Source organism: Esox lucius, chromosome 6 (assembly GCF_011004845.1).
Source record: "Esox lucius isolate fEsoLuc1 chromosome 6, fEsoLuc1.pri, whole genome shotgun sequence".
Classification (NCBI taxonomy): Eukaryota; Metazoa; Chordata; class Actinopteri; order Esociformes; family Esocidae; genus Esox; species Esox lucius.
In genome coordinates this window covers 23,132,758-23,151,567 of record NC_047574.1, presented here as the reverse complement: position 1 = coordinate 23,151,567, position 18,810 = coordinate 23,132,758, and the positions used below count along the sequence as shown (strand labels likewise).

Here is an 18,810-nt window from a genome sequence, read left to right as displayed (position 1 = left end):
ATCCCTCACCTTCCTCATGATCATTGATGCCCCACAAGATGAGATCTTGCAAGGAGCCCCAGACCGAGGGAGACTGACCGTCATCTTCAACTTCTTCCATTTTCTAATAATTGTGCCAACAGTTGTTGCCTTCTCACCAAGCTGCTTGTCTATTGTCCTGTAGCCCATCCCAGCCTTGTGCAGGTCTACAATTTTATTCCTGATGTCCTTACACACCTCTCTGGTCTTGGCCATTGTGGAGAGGTTGGAGTCTGTTTGATTGAGTGTGTGGACAGGTGCAGTTAATACAGGTAATGAGTGGAGAACAGGAGGGCATCTTAAAGAAAAACTAACAGGTCTGTGAGAGACGGAATTCTTACTGGTTGGTAGGTGATCAAATACTTACGTCATGCAATAAAATTCAAATTAATTATAAAAAAATCATACAATGTGATTATCTGGATTTTTGTAGATTCCGTCTCTCATAGTTGAAGTGTACCTATGATAAAAATGACAGACCTCTACATGCTTTGTAAGTAGGCAAACCAGCAAAATCGGCAGTGTATCAAATACTTGTCCTCCCCACTGTATGTCTTACTTGCTGGTAGTGCCACCCATGGTCACGTGTTGCGGATGAAACTCCAAGGGTTGCTTCCACAGCGTGGATAGGGGTTTGGTAAATGTATCAACTTTGGGATACACTTGAGACTTGAATGATTCCATTGACAGCTCTCTTTTAGTCAATAATACATAATACATGAAACTAAAATTAACAAATATCGTTTCAGAAGAAATTAAGCTAATTAATGGTGGTGTGGAGGGAGGTGGGAAACATTTAGGATTCAGCAATTGCTTTAGTTGATTACTATTGCTCTCCCTTTTGGCCAATCAACATAATTTAATAAATGCCAGATCTCTACAGCAAGAAGCATCATTAAACCAAGATACATCATAACATGGTGAGACACTGGCAAGACAGTTAACCCTAATTGCTCCTGGCCAATCAATGTAAATTTTGTTAACATTGGGACAGTGCTGTCTCCTGTGATGTATATAGGTATGTAAGGACAAAGTGACAAATGAAGATCTATTATTAAAAAAAAGTGTTGCTGATGCGGGGAGTTTCTCTCAAAAAAGTGAAATTGCAAAAAAAGTGTTTGGACATGTTTCAAAATGTATTGTTGACTAGCTAGCTACAATAATAAGTAACCAACAGCTGATACCTTGATTATTTCTTATTTTGAAAATGCTTTATACTTATATTTCTCCTGTAAAACCATGGGACCTTCTGGGAAGGTCCACTTCATATGTTTAATGAAAAACATATGTTGAATAAAACAAGCTACGAACCTTTTCTTCTGTTTCAGTTAATACTCCTTGCTTGTTAAACTTAGTATGATGAGATTATTTTGAGGAAAAATGGGGGTACAGTAGTTGTGTTTATGGGGACCAAATATTTGAAAAGAAAACCGGTGGACAGAATCAAGCTACTTTTACGGATCATTGCTACTTGTAAACTGATTGTAAAAGTGGCAATGTCACGCAAAAAAGGTGCCCAGAAGGTGTGTGCAATGTCATCACAGCCACTGGCTTTTAAACTTGGCATTTCATAGTTAACTACACTTTGTGGTGATTATACTTATAAATGAGGCACATTTTAAAAACATATTACATTTCCATCCCAAAATGAAATAAATCTGTTAACATAAAAAATCTCAGACTGCATCTTTAACTTTTGTTTTTAGTCTCTAGATTGCTCGTCTACTCTAGATCAGAAAAGGAAAGCAATTTGAGTATGCTTAGCTAGACATCTATAAAAATACAATCGGCTTAAAATAATATTAGATTTTCAGTCCGTTTTTAGTGGTTTCCAACCTTTTTCTGTAACTGTACCAACAGAATGTTGCTCTACTCTGAGTTTCCCTTAAGTACCCCAGATATACATTTTACTAGTGAACCTATGGTGTCCTCACTGTTCTCAGATACACCCAGTTGATAGGCCAAGTACACCCATGGGTCCTAGTACCACTGATTGGGAACCACTGCTAAGTCCAGTTGCCAAGTGCCTTCCAAGTGACAAGCATTATTCTGGCTTTGGGGGATGATTAGTCAACAAATTGAGGGATAAATTGTTGGTTTTAGTAACACTTGTCTCCTTTGGGATTGTGAATCAGGGTTTGCTTAACAAGGGGTCGCTTGGTGATTTCTGCGGTTCTCGACGTCGGACAGTGTTGAGATCCTTGTCATGGAGAGAGAATTTGGCATCGTGTTTCAATAGTAATCAGAAACGAGAAGATGTCGATGGCAGTGGGAAAGCCGCGGGTTTTTGTTGAGAAGTCCAAAAAGTGTGTTTCAAAGCTTTGGAAACTGTTTCCACACGTTTTTCTTATACTTTCACTGATCGGATATGCTGTCTTCGGAGCTGTGCTATTCTCGTACATAGAGGGAAGTAGTGCGTCCACAACAGAAAGAGAATATCATGCGTTTTTGGGTGAGCTAGTGCGGGAAATTCAGAATTATACAGGTAAGATGAATCACCGGAATTCTAGATCTATGCTGATGTTTTTTTAATAACACAATTAACTTGGTTGCAATATGTGCGTTTTACAAACGTTATAAAACATGTTTAAGGCCTAAACCAGTTTAAAATAAATACTCCCTTCATGCAAATAAGGCAATTTTTTGCAGGTAATTCGTCTAGCAATTTTACTCAAGAACAAGATTTGGTAAAACACCTAGAGAACGAAATCCCCAAGCGGTTCAAATCCATATGGCTTCAACGTCCAGATAATTGGACATTCTTTGGATCCTTGTTCTTCTGTTGTACTGTTTTCACAACCGTGGGTAAGTCATACAAATGCAACAGTTTTATTGTTTGCCTCATTTCATTGTATTTGTAAAAGCACCTATTTTTTTACGTCCGGTGATGGACTACATGGGTCCAACTCTAGTAAGAATTAATTACGTTTCTTGTTAACATGAACAAGAAAATGATTTGCAACACTAGGTATAATGTTGTAAGCCGATATGGGTTGGCTCATGATGTTGGCCTGAAGCTTGATGTAGCCTTGCTTGATTTTCTATGCATCATCAGATAGCTGTCGCGGCCGGGTATACCTGCAAGTTGTATACCTTGGGGTATACCTTAGGTTGTGTCCAATCCATTATATGAATCATTATACATTTATGGGATAAAGGTAATTCCAAAGATGAAGTCAACTTAAACACACATCCATCTGAGAGTGCAGGGCCAAACAAAGATTTATATGCAAGGAAAATGTAGCCTGCACATTAATATATGCTCCACCAAGTAGCATTATTCAAAACATGCAAACAACGTTTCTATTCCTTGGGATTTTGAAAGTCCAGATATTTAAAAAAAGATAGTTGGTGGAGCTTGAGTGTGCAGGCTCGATTTTCCTGTGAATGATGTTGTACCTGTTACTATTGACTCCTGTTAAGAAGATCGATATATGATATTGAGAGTTTCAGAGTTTTGAACAGAGTGCCATACAGTTTTTATGTTTAGGTTATGAATGGTTTATGATTGACATTGTGTCATTTACTAGATCATATTAGGGTAGCTTATGACATATTCACTATCTAGTTATCTACCTGTTGTGCTGTGGTCTGTGGGGGTTACATTGGAGGCACCACTGAGATTGTTTCAGTGCCCTATATACTATTGTTAAGTCTAGTTGCACTTTTTTTTTTACTATCTACTCTTGTGAATTATACACAAACATTTCCTTAGCAGAAGCAGTAGCTACCTGAAAAATATCTACCAACTTGTTTTTCTGTTATACCTAATCTTTAATTGCACTCACCTGGTGCCCAACGTCTAAATAAGTCCTTACACTCACCATGTGGACGCCAGTCTTGATGGACTAAGAGCGGTCTTGTACCAAGAGCATCTCAAAGGACTACACCCTGTAGCTTTTGCAAGCCGAAAACGTTAAGATGCCGAAAAGAGGTACCCAGTGCTTAAACCAGAGTTTTTAGCCCATAACTGGGCTGTAGTTGATACATTTCATGACTATTTGTATGGAGTCAGTATTAAAGTATGCATCGATAACCCGCTCCACTATGTTCTCAGCACTGCCAAGCTTAGAACTACGGCATCACTGTACAACTACCAGTTCAGCCTTCTCTATTCAGTTTTAGCACTATTCAGTGCTATATTTTTGCTTTATATATATTTTTTATTTTCACTACGTAGTTGTTGGGTGCCATGTCACAATAATTTAATTGTGCAGGGTGACACTGTGTTGCTCGGTGCATTTGATGAATATGCTTTAAAACTTGAAACTATGGGCCATTCAGCCACATAGATGCTGATGCATTGTCCACACACAGGTTTGCCAGAAGTGCTCTCCACAGACGTGCAAATAGTGTTCAAACAGCTTAATGGAATTAAGACTTGAGTGCTGTGGTGTGGCAGACGTGCTTAGCATTCCCCCAGAAACGACCTTCTTTGTATGCTTTAACTACCACCATGATCATCAACCTGGTTACACTTTGGGGTAAAGAGGGTGATTAGGGAGGTACAAAGAATTGATCATGGCCGTAATGATGTGTGGGTCACCTTTGTATCTCAGGCAGTGTTATAGGTTTTAGAACCCAAAGATCGCCTGATGTGCTGTATCACACATGCCCCCCTGTCAGTAGTGGAGCAACTGGTTGGACCATTCCAAGATCTTGTCTCCACAACTAAATGGGGCACACAGGGGTGGGGTAGAGATGTGGAGCAATATGTCAGGAACTGTAGGCGATACGTTGCCATATAACTCTTCCCCACTTAATTCAATGACTAGTAATGGCCTTTAGGACCTTGTCTGCATTGATTTTCTCTTTCCAACCTCTCACTGACATGGCACAGGAAATCTGTTAGTGGTGACTAACCATTTTACACTACAGATGAACACAAAATTAGGTCATCTTGCCAATCAAATACTGACTTGGAAGATGAAATCCGACTTTATGGTCAGCAGCCTCCTTCTGAAAATCCCACACCAAGCCAACAAGATTCTAGTGAAGTCTTAGAACAAGCCATCAAAGATTCATTACCAGAAAATGAGATAAAGGATGGAATAGAAAAAAGAGGTGGCAGAGGTGACACTGTTGGCAGGATAGGATAGCCAAGAAAGTGACATATAGAGTTTAGGGAATGACAAGTTGGACCCTTGTAGGGCTCATAAGACAGTGAAACCCCCTCATAGGCTAACGTATGATTAACTAGGAGTGTCAATTTATTTGGTTTGTATTGTCACAAGATTTGCGCCATATTTCTAACTTTTGGTGACTAATTAATTGCTGGGTTGGGTTAGCTATGAATATCCAGCTTGTGTAATTGTACAAACAAGTGAGTATCTAGTCAGCCTGCCACCTGTAAGCTAGCTCAATCCTTGGTAATTCCCCTGGTGAAGACAGCAGAGGACACGCAAATGTTACAGTTTTGGAAAACTGAAACAACAGTATGTCGCAGCCCCAAGATAGTGGGTACCCAACGTACTGGGGTTACAATGACCAACAGTTGTGTTTTTGTTATACTTGAGCTCAAATGGGTTTATGTGATTTTGTTGTGGGTGTGGCGATTTAGAGGAGATGTTCTATGTCAGGTGTCAAGTATACTTATTACTGTAAAATGTACTTAGTATTAAAATAATATTTAAGTAATATTTACACTGTAATAAGTATACTTATGATAATTATTTTGAACTGCTAAATAGTATTAACATATAATTAAAATAATATTTATGTTAATACTATTTAGTTCATCCAAAATAATACTTCTTAAGTATACTTCTGTTTTTGTGTTGGGGAACTGAGCTAGCTGGTGTCGTGAGTGCAATGATCAACCCTACTGTCCAACTTAACATATTACTACTACATATATATTTTCTCTAAACAAGTGGATGAATTATATTTTTTTTTAATCTAACTTCATTTGATTACGTCAATTGAAAAATAATCTAAATAACAACAACATTAGATCAACTTACATGTTTGTTCATATAATGACTCCTTTCAAGAAGATAAAACCAGGGTATTGGGACCTGAGAGAGTTTCAGACTATTGGACAGAGTGCCGTACAAACTATATAATTTAGGTTATGAATGGTTTGAGCTGTGATTTACATTTTCAATAAAATGTCCATCCAAATTGTGTGTCTTTTACTAGATCATACTGGGATATAAAGGACGTAGAGGGTAGACATAAAATAAGGTGGTTCTGTTCAACTATAGTGAAATCTGGGACCACTACCGATATACATATTTCTACATCCTCCTGTTCTGCTGTGGCCTGTGTAGGGGAGGTTAGCTACATGTATACAAAACCTAGTGAAACAAGTGTAAATAAATGTTCATGTAATTCTTAATCATCTATCCACTTAAGTAACCTTAAGGGAATAACTATTCAAATGAATGGTTTCAAAAAGCATTGACATAGTTGTATCTAGTAGGAAATGGCCATATTATAAATGTAAATTCCTTACTTGCCTAGCCACACGAACTCCTTGTTCTTGCCAAACACTACGTCACGCCCACAGAAGTTGGTTTTCACACTTACTCTAAATCAGTGTATTATAAAGATGTGTTTTTAGAGAGGAATGATGTGAAATATAGAGTGGAGAGCTTTTATTAAAAGAGCAGAAGGTGGGATTGAGGCTCCATGTTAACTGGAGCCAGACGGAACCTCCCTAGGACACAGTGACTTCTAGATGGTTTCTATCTAAACGTTCTGATTGACCCTAGAGATTGATGGGTTTGCTTTGACACTCTAATTGATTAGAGATTATCCGATCACATATAGCACCCCTCATTGTGATAATACCTATCCAACTTTAATGGGAGGAGTCTTTAGATTTCAAAATATGTAGGAAATCATAGGGCAGCTGAGGGTTTGTGCGGTCTAACAACATTTCTGACCGCCCCCCCTAACAATAATTTTACACATGATACATTTTTATTAAATTTTCAGAGATCAAATTACTGTCAGATTAAATCAAATCTACAGAGACAGGAACTCATTTTAATGGCAGTATGCAAATCCATATTACATCAACAATTATGTAATTTAACAGATGCGCTAATCCAGAGAAACTGACTTGACTGGCCCTTGTGGAAGTCAAACCAACACCCTGGTGTTACAAATGACGTGTTAACATTTCTGAATTCAACTCTTTTCGAAAACATGCTGAAATGTTTTACGTTAAAATCCCACTACAGTATATATCGTATCAAGAAAAATTGTTAGTGCAAGGGCTGTAGCAAAACTACCTCAGGTTCCACACACACATGTTCAATAATGATGTACCAAAAAACAACACAAGGAAGAATAATCTTTAATGAGATTTGTGATACTGTACTTGGCCATGGTTTTGCACATGGTATGACAATGAGGGAACCTTTGCTGAGAGTACAGCCAAACCTGAATGGTATCACTATTGCCTGAATTGTCAAGACGTTTAAAAAATGAAACTATGTGCAAAATGAAATTATTCATATTATCTGTAAATTGTATCTAAATATACACCGATCAGCCATAACATTGTGACCACTGACAGGTGAAGTGAATACCACTGATAATCTCGTTATCATGGCACCTGTCAGTGGGTGGGATATATTAGGCAGTAAGTGAACATTCTGTCCTCAAAGTTGATGTGTTAGAAGCAGGAGAAATGGGCAAGCATAAGAATCTGAGCGACTTTGACAGGGGCCAAATTGTGATGGCTAGGCGACTGGGTCAGAGCATTTACAAAACTGCAGCCCTTGTGGGATGTTCCTGGTCTGCAGTGGTCAGTACCCATCAAAAGTGGTCCAAGGAAGGAAAAGCGTTGAACCGGCGACAAGGTCATGGCTCATTGATGCACGTTGGGAGCGGAGTCTGGCCTGTGTGATCCAATCCTACAGACGAGCCACTGTAGCTCAAATTGCTGAAAAAGTTAATGGTGGTACTGATAGAAAGGTGTCAGAATGCACAGTGCATCGCAGTTTGTTGTATATGGGGCTGCATAGCCGCAGACCAGTCAGGGTGCCCATGCTGACCCCTGTCTGCCGAAAGCACCTTCAGTGGGAATGTGAGCATCAGAACTTGACCAAGCAATGGAAGCCTGGTCTGATGAATCGCGTTTCCTTTTACATCATGTGGGTGGCCGGGTGCGTGTGTGTCGCTTACCTGGAGAACACATGGCACCAGGATGCACTATGGGAAGGAGGCAAGCCAGCGGAGGCAGTGTGATGCTTTGGGCAATGTTCTGCAGGGAAACCTTGGGTTCTACCATTTATGTGGATGTTACTTTGACATGTACCACTGACCTAAGCATTGTTGCAGACCATGTGCACTCTTTCATGGCAACGGTATTCCCTGATTGGCCTCTTTAAGCAGGATAATGCGCCCTGCCACAATGCAAAAATGGTTCAGGAATGGTTTGAGTAACATAACAAGTTCAAGGTGTTGTCTTGGCCTCCAAATTCCCCAGATCTCAATCCAATTGAGCATCTGTGGGATGTGCTGGACAAACAAGTACGATCCATGGAGGGCCCACCTTGCAACTTACAGCACTTAAAGGATCTGCTGCTAACGTCTTGGTGCCAGATACCACAGCACACTTTCAGAGCTCTAGTGGAGTCCATGCCTCGACAAGTCAGGGCTGTTTTGGCGGAAAAAGCAGGACCCATACAATATTAGGCAGTTGGTCATAATGTTATGGCTGATCGGTGTATAGGATAAACATACACTGTTTTTATTTTTTTATTGAGAGACACCTGTTGATGGTGGTACCATGTGTAATTTCTGAGATCTATGAACTTGTCATTGTGACAAATTTCTAAATAATCTCAGTCTCCACCACATTGGATGTCCTCTGGTTTGAACTGAAGAGGGTAGTCTGAAATAATATCAAGGATCTGAAAATATTCTGTTCATGCTGTTTTCCAGTCTCATTAAACATTTTCATAAAAGGTGTAGTTTGGTTTTCCTGTCAAGGTGATGTGTTGAAAGGTATTGAAAACAGGAGTAGAAATTATTTTGAACCTAAATGTATTATGAACAACATACAGCATAAACCAAATCAGGCTTCTAGTGAAGATCATATGGTAGATCAGTGACTTAGCCTCCATCCATCTTCTTTCGAAAGCCATTTCAGACCAGAGCTTCAGGACTAGTTCCCAGCTTTGAATTGGTCTTCCCATTAATGCATCTGTAGTGTCACACATGAATGTTATATTAGTGTTGTTCAAAATCAATTTCAGGTCATAAACCATTCGACAGGGATATTTTCTACTAGTGAGCCAGACTGTGTTGAACAAAACCTTAAGCCATTGTGTATTTTCAATGTGAGATGCAGAGAATTAATCCTAGATTTTTTATTTATTTTGTTATGATGTGGGAGGAGTGGGGAGTGCCTTAACAGCTTTAGACAAATGCATTAGGAAGTCTGCTATGGTCTGATATATGATAGCTTTCACGGTCTATGGTGGTCAAACAGGAAGGCCACAAATTACTGAAGAAAGCCCCTTGAAGAGTAAGATGCATTTCCTAGACCCAGAAGCAAATTAGAACACTTAAGATGTGCTTAACGCAAACTAGGCTTCAGTAGTCAGATTTTCCATTATTGAACTTGTTAAAAATGTTGTCATGGTACATGTATTGCTGATTTAGTTATGTCCACTCCTCCGTGAGATATCATTCTTAATTAGTTATTGTTAGAGTACATTATGGAACCGTTGTCTTTAGATACATTCAAGTGAGAGACAATGCATGGTAGTTTTAACTCATTCCTTCCATCCTTTTTGCAGGACCGCGTAAGCGGAGCTGGCTAAGAAGAGCGAATGTCTCTTACTGAGTGAGTGAGTGAGTGAAAGACTGTCTGACCCTAGTTAAATAGCATAGTGGTTAGAGAGGTGGGCTCCGGAACAACAGGTCCCATGTTTGCTTCCCGTAACAGTCAAAAAGCATAATGCGTTTTGACTGTTACGGGAAACGGTTCTTGTGGATATTAAGATTTGTTCAGGATGGACAAACGCTTTACGATTCTCTCATCTTTTCACTTGACAAAAAAGTCAGTTATCGTTAGTGATGGCCATTCAAGGCTTCATTACCGTTTTTTTAGCAGCAGGATATTATACTAGCAGTGCTAACTCACATTTTCTAAAAGCCATCATTAAACTATATAAGTTAATATAGTTAACAATCTTGTCTGTATATTCTATGCCTAATCTCTGTTCCAATGTTATTCTTGTCTGTTCTTTTTCACAGACTAGATCATTAACTATATTGCCTTATACATTTCAATTATGGCTTTTATTGTGATAAAGAAAATCTAGTGCTGTTAGCATAATATCCTGCTGCTAAAATAACGCCTCGAATGGCCATCACTAGTTATCGTCACCTATATTGATAGATAGTGTATCTATGTCATTCACAAATGGTTAATTAGCTGTTAAAACGGCCAGTGACAAAAGAGGATTTGTTCAGGATAGACGCTGGCTGGCTACAACCTTGAGTACGTACGTTATGGGAAGTCTAAAATGACTGTTTACTATATTGAGGATATTTCTGGTGGATTTTCTAATTATGTCTCAGGATTTGCTCAGGATAGACAAACACTTCACTGGCTACACGATGCTCTCGTCTTATCACTTGACGAACAATTAATCGTCACCTATATTGATACAGTTTTTATTGTATCAGTGTCTTTCACGAATGGCTAATAAGCTGTTTAAATGGCCATACAGTTCATAGATGCTATTTGTGGTGGAGGTAAACTTAATAAGAAATGTTACTCAGTTTAACGCTAGTTAATGGTGTCTAACGAAATATTCTAACTTGGTGTGATGTTATAATGAGTAATATAATGTGAACAGGCTAGACTAATGCTCGGCATGTGTGCAGTTTGGTGGTTGATGACAATGCCTTTCATGTGGGCGACCCGGGTTCGATTCTCGAGAGGGTTGCCACAACCCCACATTTTATTGCGGGCCGGCTGAACTAGGATTGCCTGGTTCCGTGTTTTTAATTTGAATAAAAAGAAAATTATAACATGCATCACAATATTCAGCTTCTCATTCCAGAAGTAGTGTCTTTGGCTTTCGTTAATATTTTTAAAAGAAATAATGCACCAATATTGCATTTTATAAGCATGAAGTGTCCTTTAGTCAATGGCGTCATCAGGTGTGATGTTTTTGGTCTAGCCCAGATCTTTTGATGGTCCAATATACCTAACCATTATACCTGACATTTTGTATCTACTTTATTGTGCTGTTGTTACCAAAGAATTTGTGTTTCAAGTCCGATGTGTTTAGTGTGTTGACTCAATCATTGAAGTAGCTTTAAGCTTATGAGGACCAACACCTTTCCAATTTATGCATGAATGATCCATTTTGGGACTTTACACTGGACATTAAAGGAGAATATTTTTCAGTGTAGCCTTAAAATCTATGCTCTTTCAACTACAGTAATTAGACTGCTGGACCACCCTATACCACTTGGAGCTTTTTCTAACATGCTTTAAACACATTTTCATTTTATTATTATTATGTTTTGAATGGATCAAGTACAAGGAAATGATAAAGGACAATATGGGTGAGAAATGGATGGACTTACCCTTCAAACCAAAAACTAATTAAGGGTCATTCACGCTCCAGATAGTGAAATGCCCCTTTGTCAGGCCCTCAAAGCTTTATAATTCCTTTGACGGATGCCAACAAGGCAGGCGGCAGCTAGCCTTGTGAAAACACCTGACAGTGTTAGCAAGCTACTAACCAACAGTGACTAGCTAGCTTTGGTTGAGCATGTTTGTGTGTGCTGCACCAGTTACAAGCATCCCTTTCATGTCATTATATGAAGGTATACTGTAGATACAGTGGGGAGAACAAGTATTTGATAAGTATTTGCAGGATTTCCCTCTTACAAAGCATGTAGAGCTCTGTCATTTTTATCATAGGTACCCTTCAACTTTAAGAGACGGAATCTAAAATAAAAATCCAGAAAATCACATTGTATGATTTTTTTATAATTAATTTGCATTTTATTGCATGACATAAGTATTTGATCACCTACCAACCAGTAAGAATACCGGCTCTCACAGACCTGTTAGTTAGTCTTTAAGAAGCCCTCCTGTTCTCCACTCACTACCTGTATTAACTGCTCCTGTTTGAACTTTTTACCTGTATTAAAGACACCTGTCCACACACTCAATCAAACAGACTCCAACCTCTCCACAATGGCCAAGACCAGAGAGCTGTGTAAGGACATCAGGGATAAAATTGTAGGCCTGCACAAGGCTGGGATGGACTACAGGACAATAGACAAGCAGCTTGGTGAGAAGGCAACAACTGTTGGCGCAATTATTAGAAAATGGAAGAAGTTCAAGATGACACTAAATCTCCCTCGGTCTGGGGCTCCATGCAAGATCTCACCTCGTGGGGCATCAATGATCATGAGGAAGGTGAGGGATCAGCCCAGAACTACATGGCAGGACCTGGTCAATGACCTGAAGAGAGCTGGGACCACAGTCTCAAAGAAAAACATTAGTGACACACTACTCCGTCATGGATTAAAATCCTGCAGCGCACGCAAGGTCCCCCTGCTCAAGCCAGCACATGTCCAGGCCGTCTTAAATTTGCCAATGACCATCTGGATAATCCAGAGGAGGAATGGGAGAAGGTCATGTGGTCTGATACTTTTTGCTCTAAACTCCACTCGCCGTGTTTGGAGGTAGAAGAATAATGAGTACAACCCCAAGAACACCATCCCAACCGTTAAGCATGGAGGTGGAAACATCATTCTTTGGGGATGCTTTTTTGCAAAGGGGACAGGACGACTGCACCGTATTGAGGGGAGGATGGATGGGGCCATGTATCACGAGATCTTAGCCAACAACCTCCTTCCCTCAGTAAGAGCATTGAAGATGGGTCGTGGCTGGGTCTTCCAGCATGACAACGACCCGAAACACACAGCCAGGGCAACTAAGGAGTGGCTCCATAAGAAGCATTTAAAGTCCTGGAGTGGCCTAGCCAGTCTCCAGACCTGAACCCAATAGAAAATCTTTTGAGGGAGCTGAAAGTCCGTATTGCCCAACGACAGCCCCGCAACCTGAAGGATCTGGAGAAGGTCTGTATGGAGGAGTGGGCCAAAATCCCTGCTGCAGTGTGTGCAAACCTGGTCAAGAACTACACGAAACATATGATCTCTGTAATTGCAAACAAATGTTTCTGTACCAAATATTAAGTTCTGCTTTTCTGATGTATCAAATACTTATGTCATGCAATAAAATGCAAATTAATTATTTAAAAATCATACAATGTGATTTTCTGGATTATTGTTTTAGATTCCATCACTCACAGTTGAAGTGTACCTATAATAATAATTATAGCTTTTTTTATAACTTCTACATGCTTTGTAAGTGGGAAAACCTGCAAAATAAGCAGTGTATCAAATACTTGTTCACCCTACTGTACAATCTGTCCAGGAGATCCCATAGTTGGGATGGCTTTTCACATGAGAAATGTCTACAGTTGTCTGTTAAGCATTGTTATGACACTGGACCCATCAGAGAGTTTATTGCAGTGAATTTCATATTTAATTGCTCTCATGGTATTTCTGAATAGGAGCAGTGGGTGTCTGTGCAATTCCATTTCTTCTGTCACATCTGCTTAACCCCTGTTGGAGTGTTGCAAATAAAGAGATAAAAACTGCATCCTGTCCCATTGTAAGCTAATTTTAATGTCAACTAGCTAATATCAACTTATTTCAGTCTATATTTGGGTAAAATAAATAATGTTGTTATTATTTTTCAGGACAAAGGATAATCCTAACCCAGGCTATTTCAGTGGTGGACTTTGACTCACATTTATGTACTTGTTATTTAACATTTTTATGTAAATGAATGGCTGAATAAACATATATAAATAAACATATAAATAAAACATTAAACATTCTTCATTCTGTTGGTGTGTGTCTAACTTTTTGTGGCTGTGCTGAAGGGATCAATGTCGATATATTTTAAACAGTTTCACAACATTTATTCAGCCCAGTGGATCTTTATGTTCTTTACTGTCCGAAAAATTTGTTGCATTTGGTTGGTTGTTATGTAGGTCTAATATTTAGCCTCTTTTGCCTCTATCAAGTGCCCAGTGCAGTCACATTTTCAATCTGCTATTTACTGTGCTGAAATTCATCATCATGTCATCAATTGTAATTCACTTGCCAACACCTGAGTTAACCAGCATCTCTCTGAGACCAAGATATTTTAACAATTAGTCACAATTAGGTCCGGTTTTGCAATGACAGGTTAAGCCTAGTTCTGATAAAGCTCAATCGAGACTCCCAATTAATCTGTTTTTTTAGTCCAAATCTAGGCTTAATCTGTGTCTGTGAAAGCGGCACTTTTTGGTGTTAACCAGACAGTGAACAATGCCTCCTCCGGTACAACTTGTTCTATTGAACTGTCTGGGACTTGTGGTTTCTGGGCTTAATTTGAATCTTGTCTTCCTAATGTGTGTCCCAGTGCCACTACGGTTGGGCATACAGAGTGTGCTGTGCCGGACAGCTTCTCATCGGACCTGTATACAGCGTAACATCAACGGGATCTGCAGGATCATTGCCTCTTAAATCTACTCTGCCTCTTCATATTAATGAAAATGTTTTCTGATCAAAAGATGCAGGTGGGGGCCTGTAGGGTTTTTGGGGGACAAATGTATTAATTTACTACAGGATGAAAAAAAGCACCATCGTCTTGCTGTCCCCTAAATCTCTTCCATGCATTCCTTCCTTGCCTTGAGGTTTGATGGCAGAGTTGAACCTTTAGTGGGCAGAAAAGAGCTAGATTTGTTTCTAAAATATCAAGATATAAAACATATGCAACAAACTGTAATACCAGAACTGATGTGTTTCTTTCTAACTAAGCATCTTCTTGTGCCTGGAAAAATATATATATTTTTTTACTTAACTCCATCAAAAACACAAACATAGTTATGTTTCATTACAGGGTTGTTAAACCATGTTCTTGTCAAATAAACACTATAGACTTGAATCATGGTTGATAATGATAGTAAAATATAATGGAATGCCAGTCATTGCCTCTAGACATCTGTCTTAATTTAGAATGGTTACTTTTCTCTAGCAACATCCTTAAGCTTCTCGCCAAAACAGTGACAGATTTCTTTATTATTGTTTGACTGCAGATGGCACAAAAATGATTAAAGGCAATAAACTGGACTAATGGAAACAGGTAATGTCTGTATCATTTCAAAAATGTGTTAATTCCACATTGTTGGACAACTTGTTTGTGTGTGTAAAATTACCTGTGTGAGAAACAGTGGCTGAAAACATTATTTACATTAACTTTGATTCACATATTTATAATGTTATGTGGTCCTCCTCTCAGTATGACATATAAAAAGTTAGAATTAGATTGACAGGATGGTGAAGGTTTCCCAGAATTTGCCAATTTTTGTTATTGAACGCTTCAGATTCTCAAGGATGTTAAGTTGCACATTTAAAATATTACACTGTAACAAGGAGCATCAGCAAATGCAATGTGTAGAAATGACCAAAAGATGGCAGAATAGATCCAAATACATATGTATGCATTTTTGGTATGGTATGTTGGTAGTGTACATACTGTAGAACTGACAAAATACAATTGAGTTTAGTTAGTCACATGAAAGAAAATAGATAATTGAAATGTAATTTAGACATGTTGAAAGTTAGCTACACGGTTAACCCTGTATCCTGCTGCTCTGCTTGGTCAGGTTACGGAGAAATCTATCCAGTGACGCTGTCCGGTAAGGTGGCCTGTATCCTGTATGCCATGCTGGGTATCCCCCTCATGCTCCTGGTCATCACCGACGTGGGAGACGTCCTGGCAGTGCTTCTCTCCAGGGCCTATCGTCATCTACACACTTTCATTTGCACGTTGCCCCAATCTGGCCGCTGGTCCCCCTCTGAAGACAAGGTGAAGCCAGTGGACGGAGGCCAGGATGCCATCCCAGAAGGGTCCTACACCTTCAGCCACGAGGTGGTGGTTCAGGAGCCCATGGATATCCGTCATGTCCTACAAAGCCAGCAGTCTGTGAAACGCAAATCCATCCAGCTGCACAGAAACACTGAGATCTTTGAGCGCATCATTGCACGGGAGAACTTCAGCAGGCTTAGCCCACTGGTGCGGAGCCTCTCCTGCCCTGAGCTAGATCGCATGCCCCCTCCGCCCAAGGACTTTGCGATCTGGGACTTCACAGGTATCGGGGACAATATGGACAAGCTGGACGTCCCCCTGCTCCTCCTCCTTGTGGTGGTGTTTTCCTATATCCTGTTTGGAGGCCTCATGCTGCCACTGTGGGAGGAGTTTGGCACCTTTGACGCCTACTACTTTTGCTTCATCACCCTCACCACCATTGGCTTCGGTGACATCGTGCCCAAACACCCCAAGTATTTCATGCTCACTTTTTTCTTTATCATCATGGGCATGGCCATCATGTCCATGGCATTCAAGCTTGGCCAGTCGCGCATCGTCTGCTTCTACCAGCAGTGCATGCGCTGCATCAGTGGAGGGAAGGTGGAATTGAAAGACAAGCTGGGGAGCGAATGAGCGGATGAGTTTTGACCCTCAAACGGGTGGTACAGATGTTTAGGAGTTCTTAGGCTCTGACATTGTAGGTTCGGGAAAAAATATTAAATACAGAGTTGAAGTTCTGTACGACTGATTGGAAACAGAATCTAGCTCAGGGGGGAGTGGGAAAGTTACCCTTAGAGCTGACCCCTAATCATTAGAATGAATGAAAATGTGCATGGTTCCAAAGCAGAACTGCTTTTTATGACAGTATAGATTTTAGATTAATGGGACAGCAGCTAGACTGGCATAGCTAGGCACATTTAATCAAAAAGTTCACTTAACCGTTAATCCATTCACCAAAAAGTTTACTTTGAGAACCGTTAATTCATTAAAAATCTAATAGAAGTTAGTGATAAAAGCTTGTACATTTTTATTCACTTTTTTTTTTCCTCTAACAAAATAAATACAAAATACGCCTTTTGGGGAACTTTTAAGGGCTTGCATTAGTAATAATCTGAACTGTAAATGCTAGAAGCTTTTTTCCATTAGATTCCTGACTGCCTGACTAAGTCAAATTACATTACATAGGTCATTTTCCATCAAGGTGAGGCAGTGTAAAGTGGCGCTGAAGTTACTAAATCTTTGGAAGGTCTTGCCCTAGCATAACAATGAATAGCCAATCCATTTCACAGATACTAGAGAGCCAATCACAGATGATGTTTACAACACACGAATTGCTGCATGCAAGTAATATTAGGGTTCCCAGGTGTTTTTTTACACTTTTGATCTTCAAACTGAAGCATTGAGTCCAGGGTGCAATCTTACTGCAGAGATACATTTTTTACTTTGAAAGCATCTAGATATTCAGCACAGCAAGCATGGGATTTGTTCTCGTTCACCACTCCAGACTGAAGCAAAAATTGGCTTAGATTCTAGAGGGTCTTAAAAGTACATTTATTAGATTTTGGGGCTGGCAGACTTAACATAATGGAAGTTAAATGTTCAGTAATGATTTTCACAGGTAAATCGTTAACAAAAATGTTAACTGGTGTCCAGCTCTGTACACTTGTGTTTACAGCATCTGACAAGTTACCGAAGAGTTGCCAGATTTAATTACAAACAAACAAATCTGTTCTGTCCTTAGGCAAGACAGTACATCCAAATTGCTCCTGTAAGACACCCTGGACAGTATCATCTGCTAACTGACTTAAAATGTAAAATAATATACTATATGTACTTTGCACGATTGTAGATATGCACTATTTGGATAAATATTTTCTCCGGTTTAACTTGTTGTTCCACTTAACTACCTTTGATTTTGGAAGATGTAGAGGTTGACCATGTTGGAAGATTTGACTGAAGCTGCAATGACTCCTGCCTTGGTTAGAATGTTGTAAGATAACATTGTGAGATAAGTGAACCTTTAAGTGCCTTCTCTACAGGAAATAATATGGTAGCGAGTTATTTTTACAAGGACATATCATTGTATATATCCATCTTTTATTTATTTTAAAGGTGTAATTGGCTTTTATCAATGTGTACATTCTGGTACATACATAATATAATTCTATACAATTAGTAACTATGGTGCATAGTGAGAAATTATTGTTTAATACCCTTTATTATGTATACAAAATAATAAATGTAATTATAGTTATTATTGTGTATTGTATGTACCAGCAGTAACTCCTCAAATACAAATAATTATCTTTGTATGTTAAAAAATATAATGTGTGTGGAATGTTATTTTAATTAACCTGCATGCACAAGCTAAGTCTGTCCCTAAACTGAACCTCTTGATGATCATTAAAAAATGTCCAACTCAATGTGTCATTTCTGAATGGGACAATGTAGGACATCAAGACTTCTTTCAGTCTGACTCAAAACTGTCAATTACAATCTGCAACAGATGATTTGGCATGACAGCACATTGTCAGAGAGCAGAACGATAACTGATTGTAGTAGTCTCAGCACCGAGGTTTTACACTACTATATTATTGTGCCAGGGGAGTAGGGTCAGTTCCCTTTCTCCATTGAAAATCCTTGTAAATCTAAAGAATGCGCTCTCTAAATTTTCCTTGTCTCCTGCTCTGTTTAAACTTAGGAGGACATGATGTCTTGGCCCACACCTCGGGAGTACCAGGGTCAACAGAGTTGTTGGTGTCCCTGTCCAAACTCCTCCTGGTTGTGTTGCAGATCAAGACGATATCTGATGATTCCAGCTCCCCCCGGGTTGTCCTTGTCCTTGTCCATCATGCTTCTGATCAGGACTA

General features: G+C 39.4%; 1 protein-coding gene across 1 annotated transcript; it reads left to right on the top strand.

Annotated features, from left to right (window-relative positions):
* The first annotated feature begins 2,053 nt into the window (after nucleotides 1-2,053).
* kcnk18 (potassium channel, subfamily K, member 18) lies at nucleotides 2,054-18,353 on the top strand. The gene is made up of 3 exons (XM_010892254.3): nucleotides 2,054-2,503; nucleotides 2,668-2,823; nucleotides 15,738-18,353. Exons 1-3 carry the CDS (start codon nucleotides 2,275-2,277, stop codon nucleotides 16,571-16,573), a joined length of 1,221 nt encoding a protein of 406 aa, XP_010890556.2. The 5' UTR covers nucleotides 2,054-2,274; the 3' UTR covers nucleotides 16,574-18,353.
* The last annotated feature ends 457 nt before the right edge of the window (nucleotides 18,354-18,810 follow it).

Bases quoted from the DNA above. Each gene is read 5' to 3' on its own strand.
- kcnk18 (XM_010892254.3), top strand. From the start codon at position 2,275: ATGTCGATGGCAGTGGGAAAGCCGCGGGTTTTTGTTGAGAAGTCCAAA. The intron at 2,504-2,667 runs GTAAGATGAATC...AATTTTTTGCAG, and splicing joins GGAAATTCAGAATTATACAG to GTAATTCGTCTAGCAATTTT. The intron at 2,824-15,737 runs GTAAGTCATACA...CTGCTTGGTCAG, and splicing joins TACTGTTTTCACAACCGTGG to GTTACGGAGAAATCTATCCA.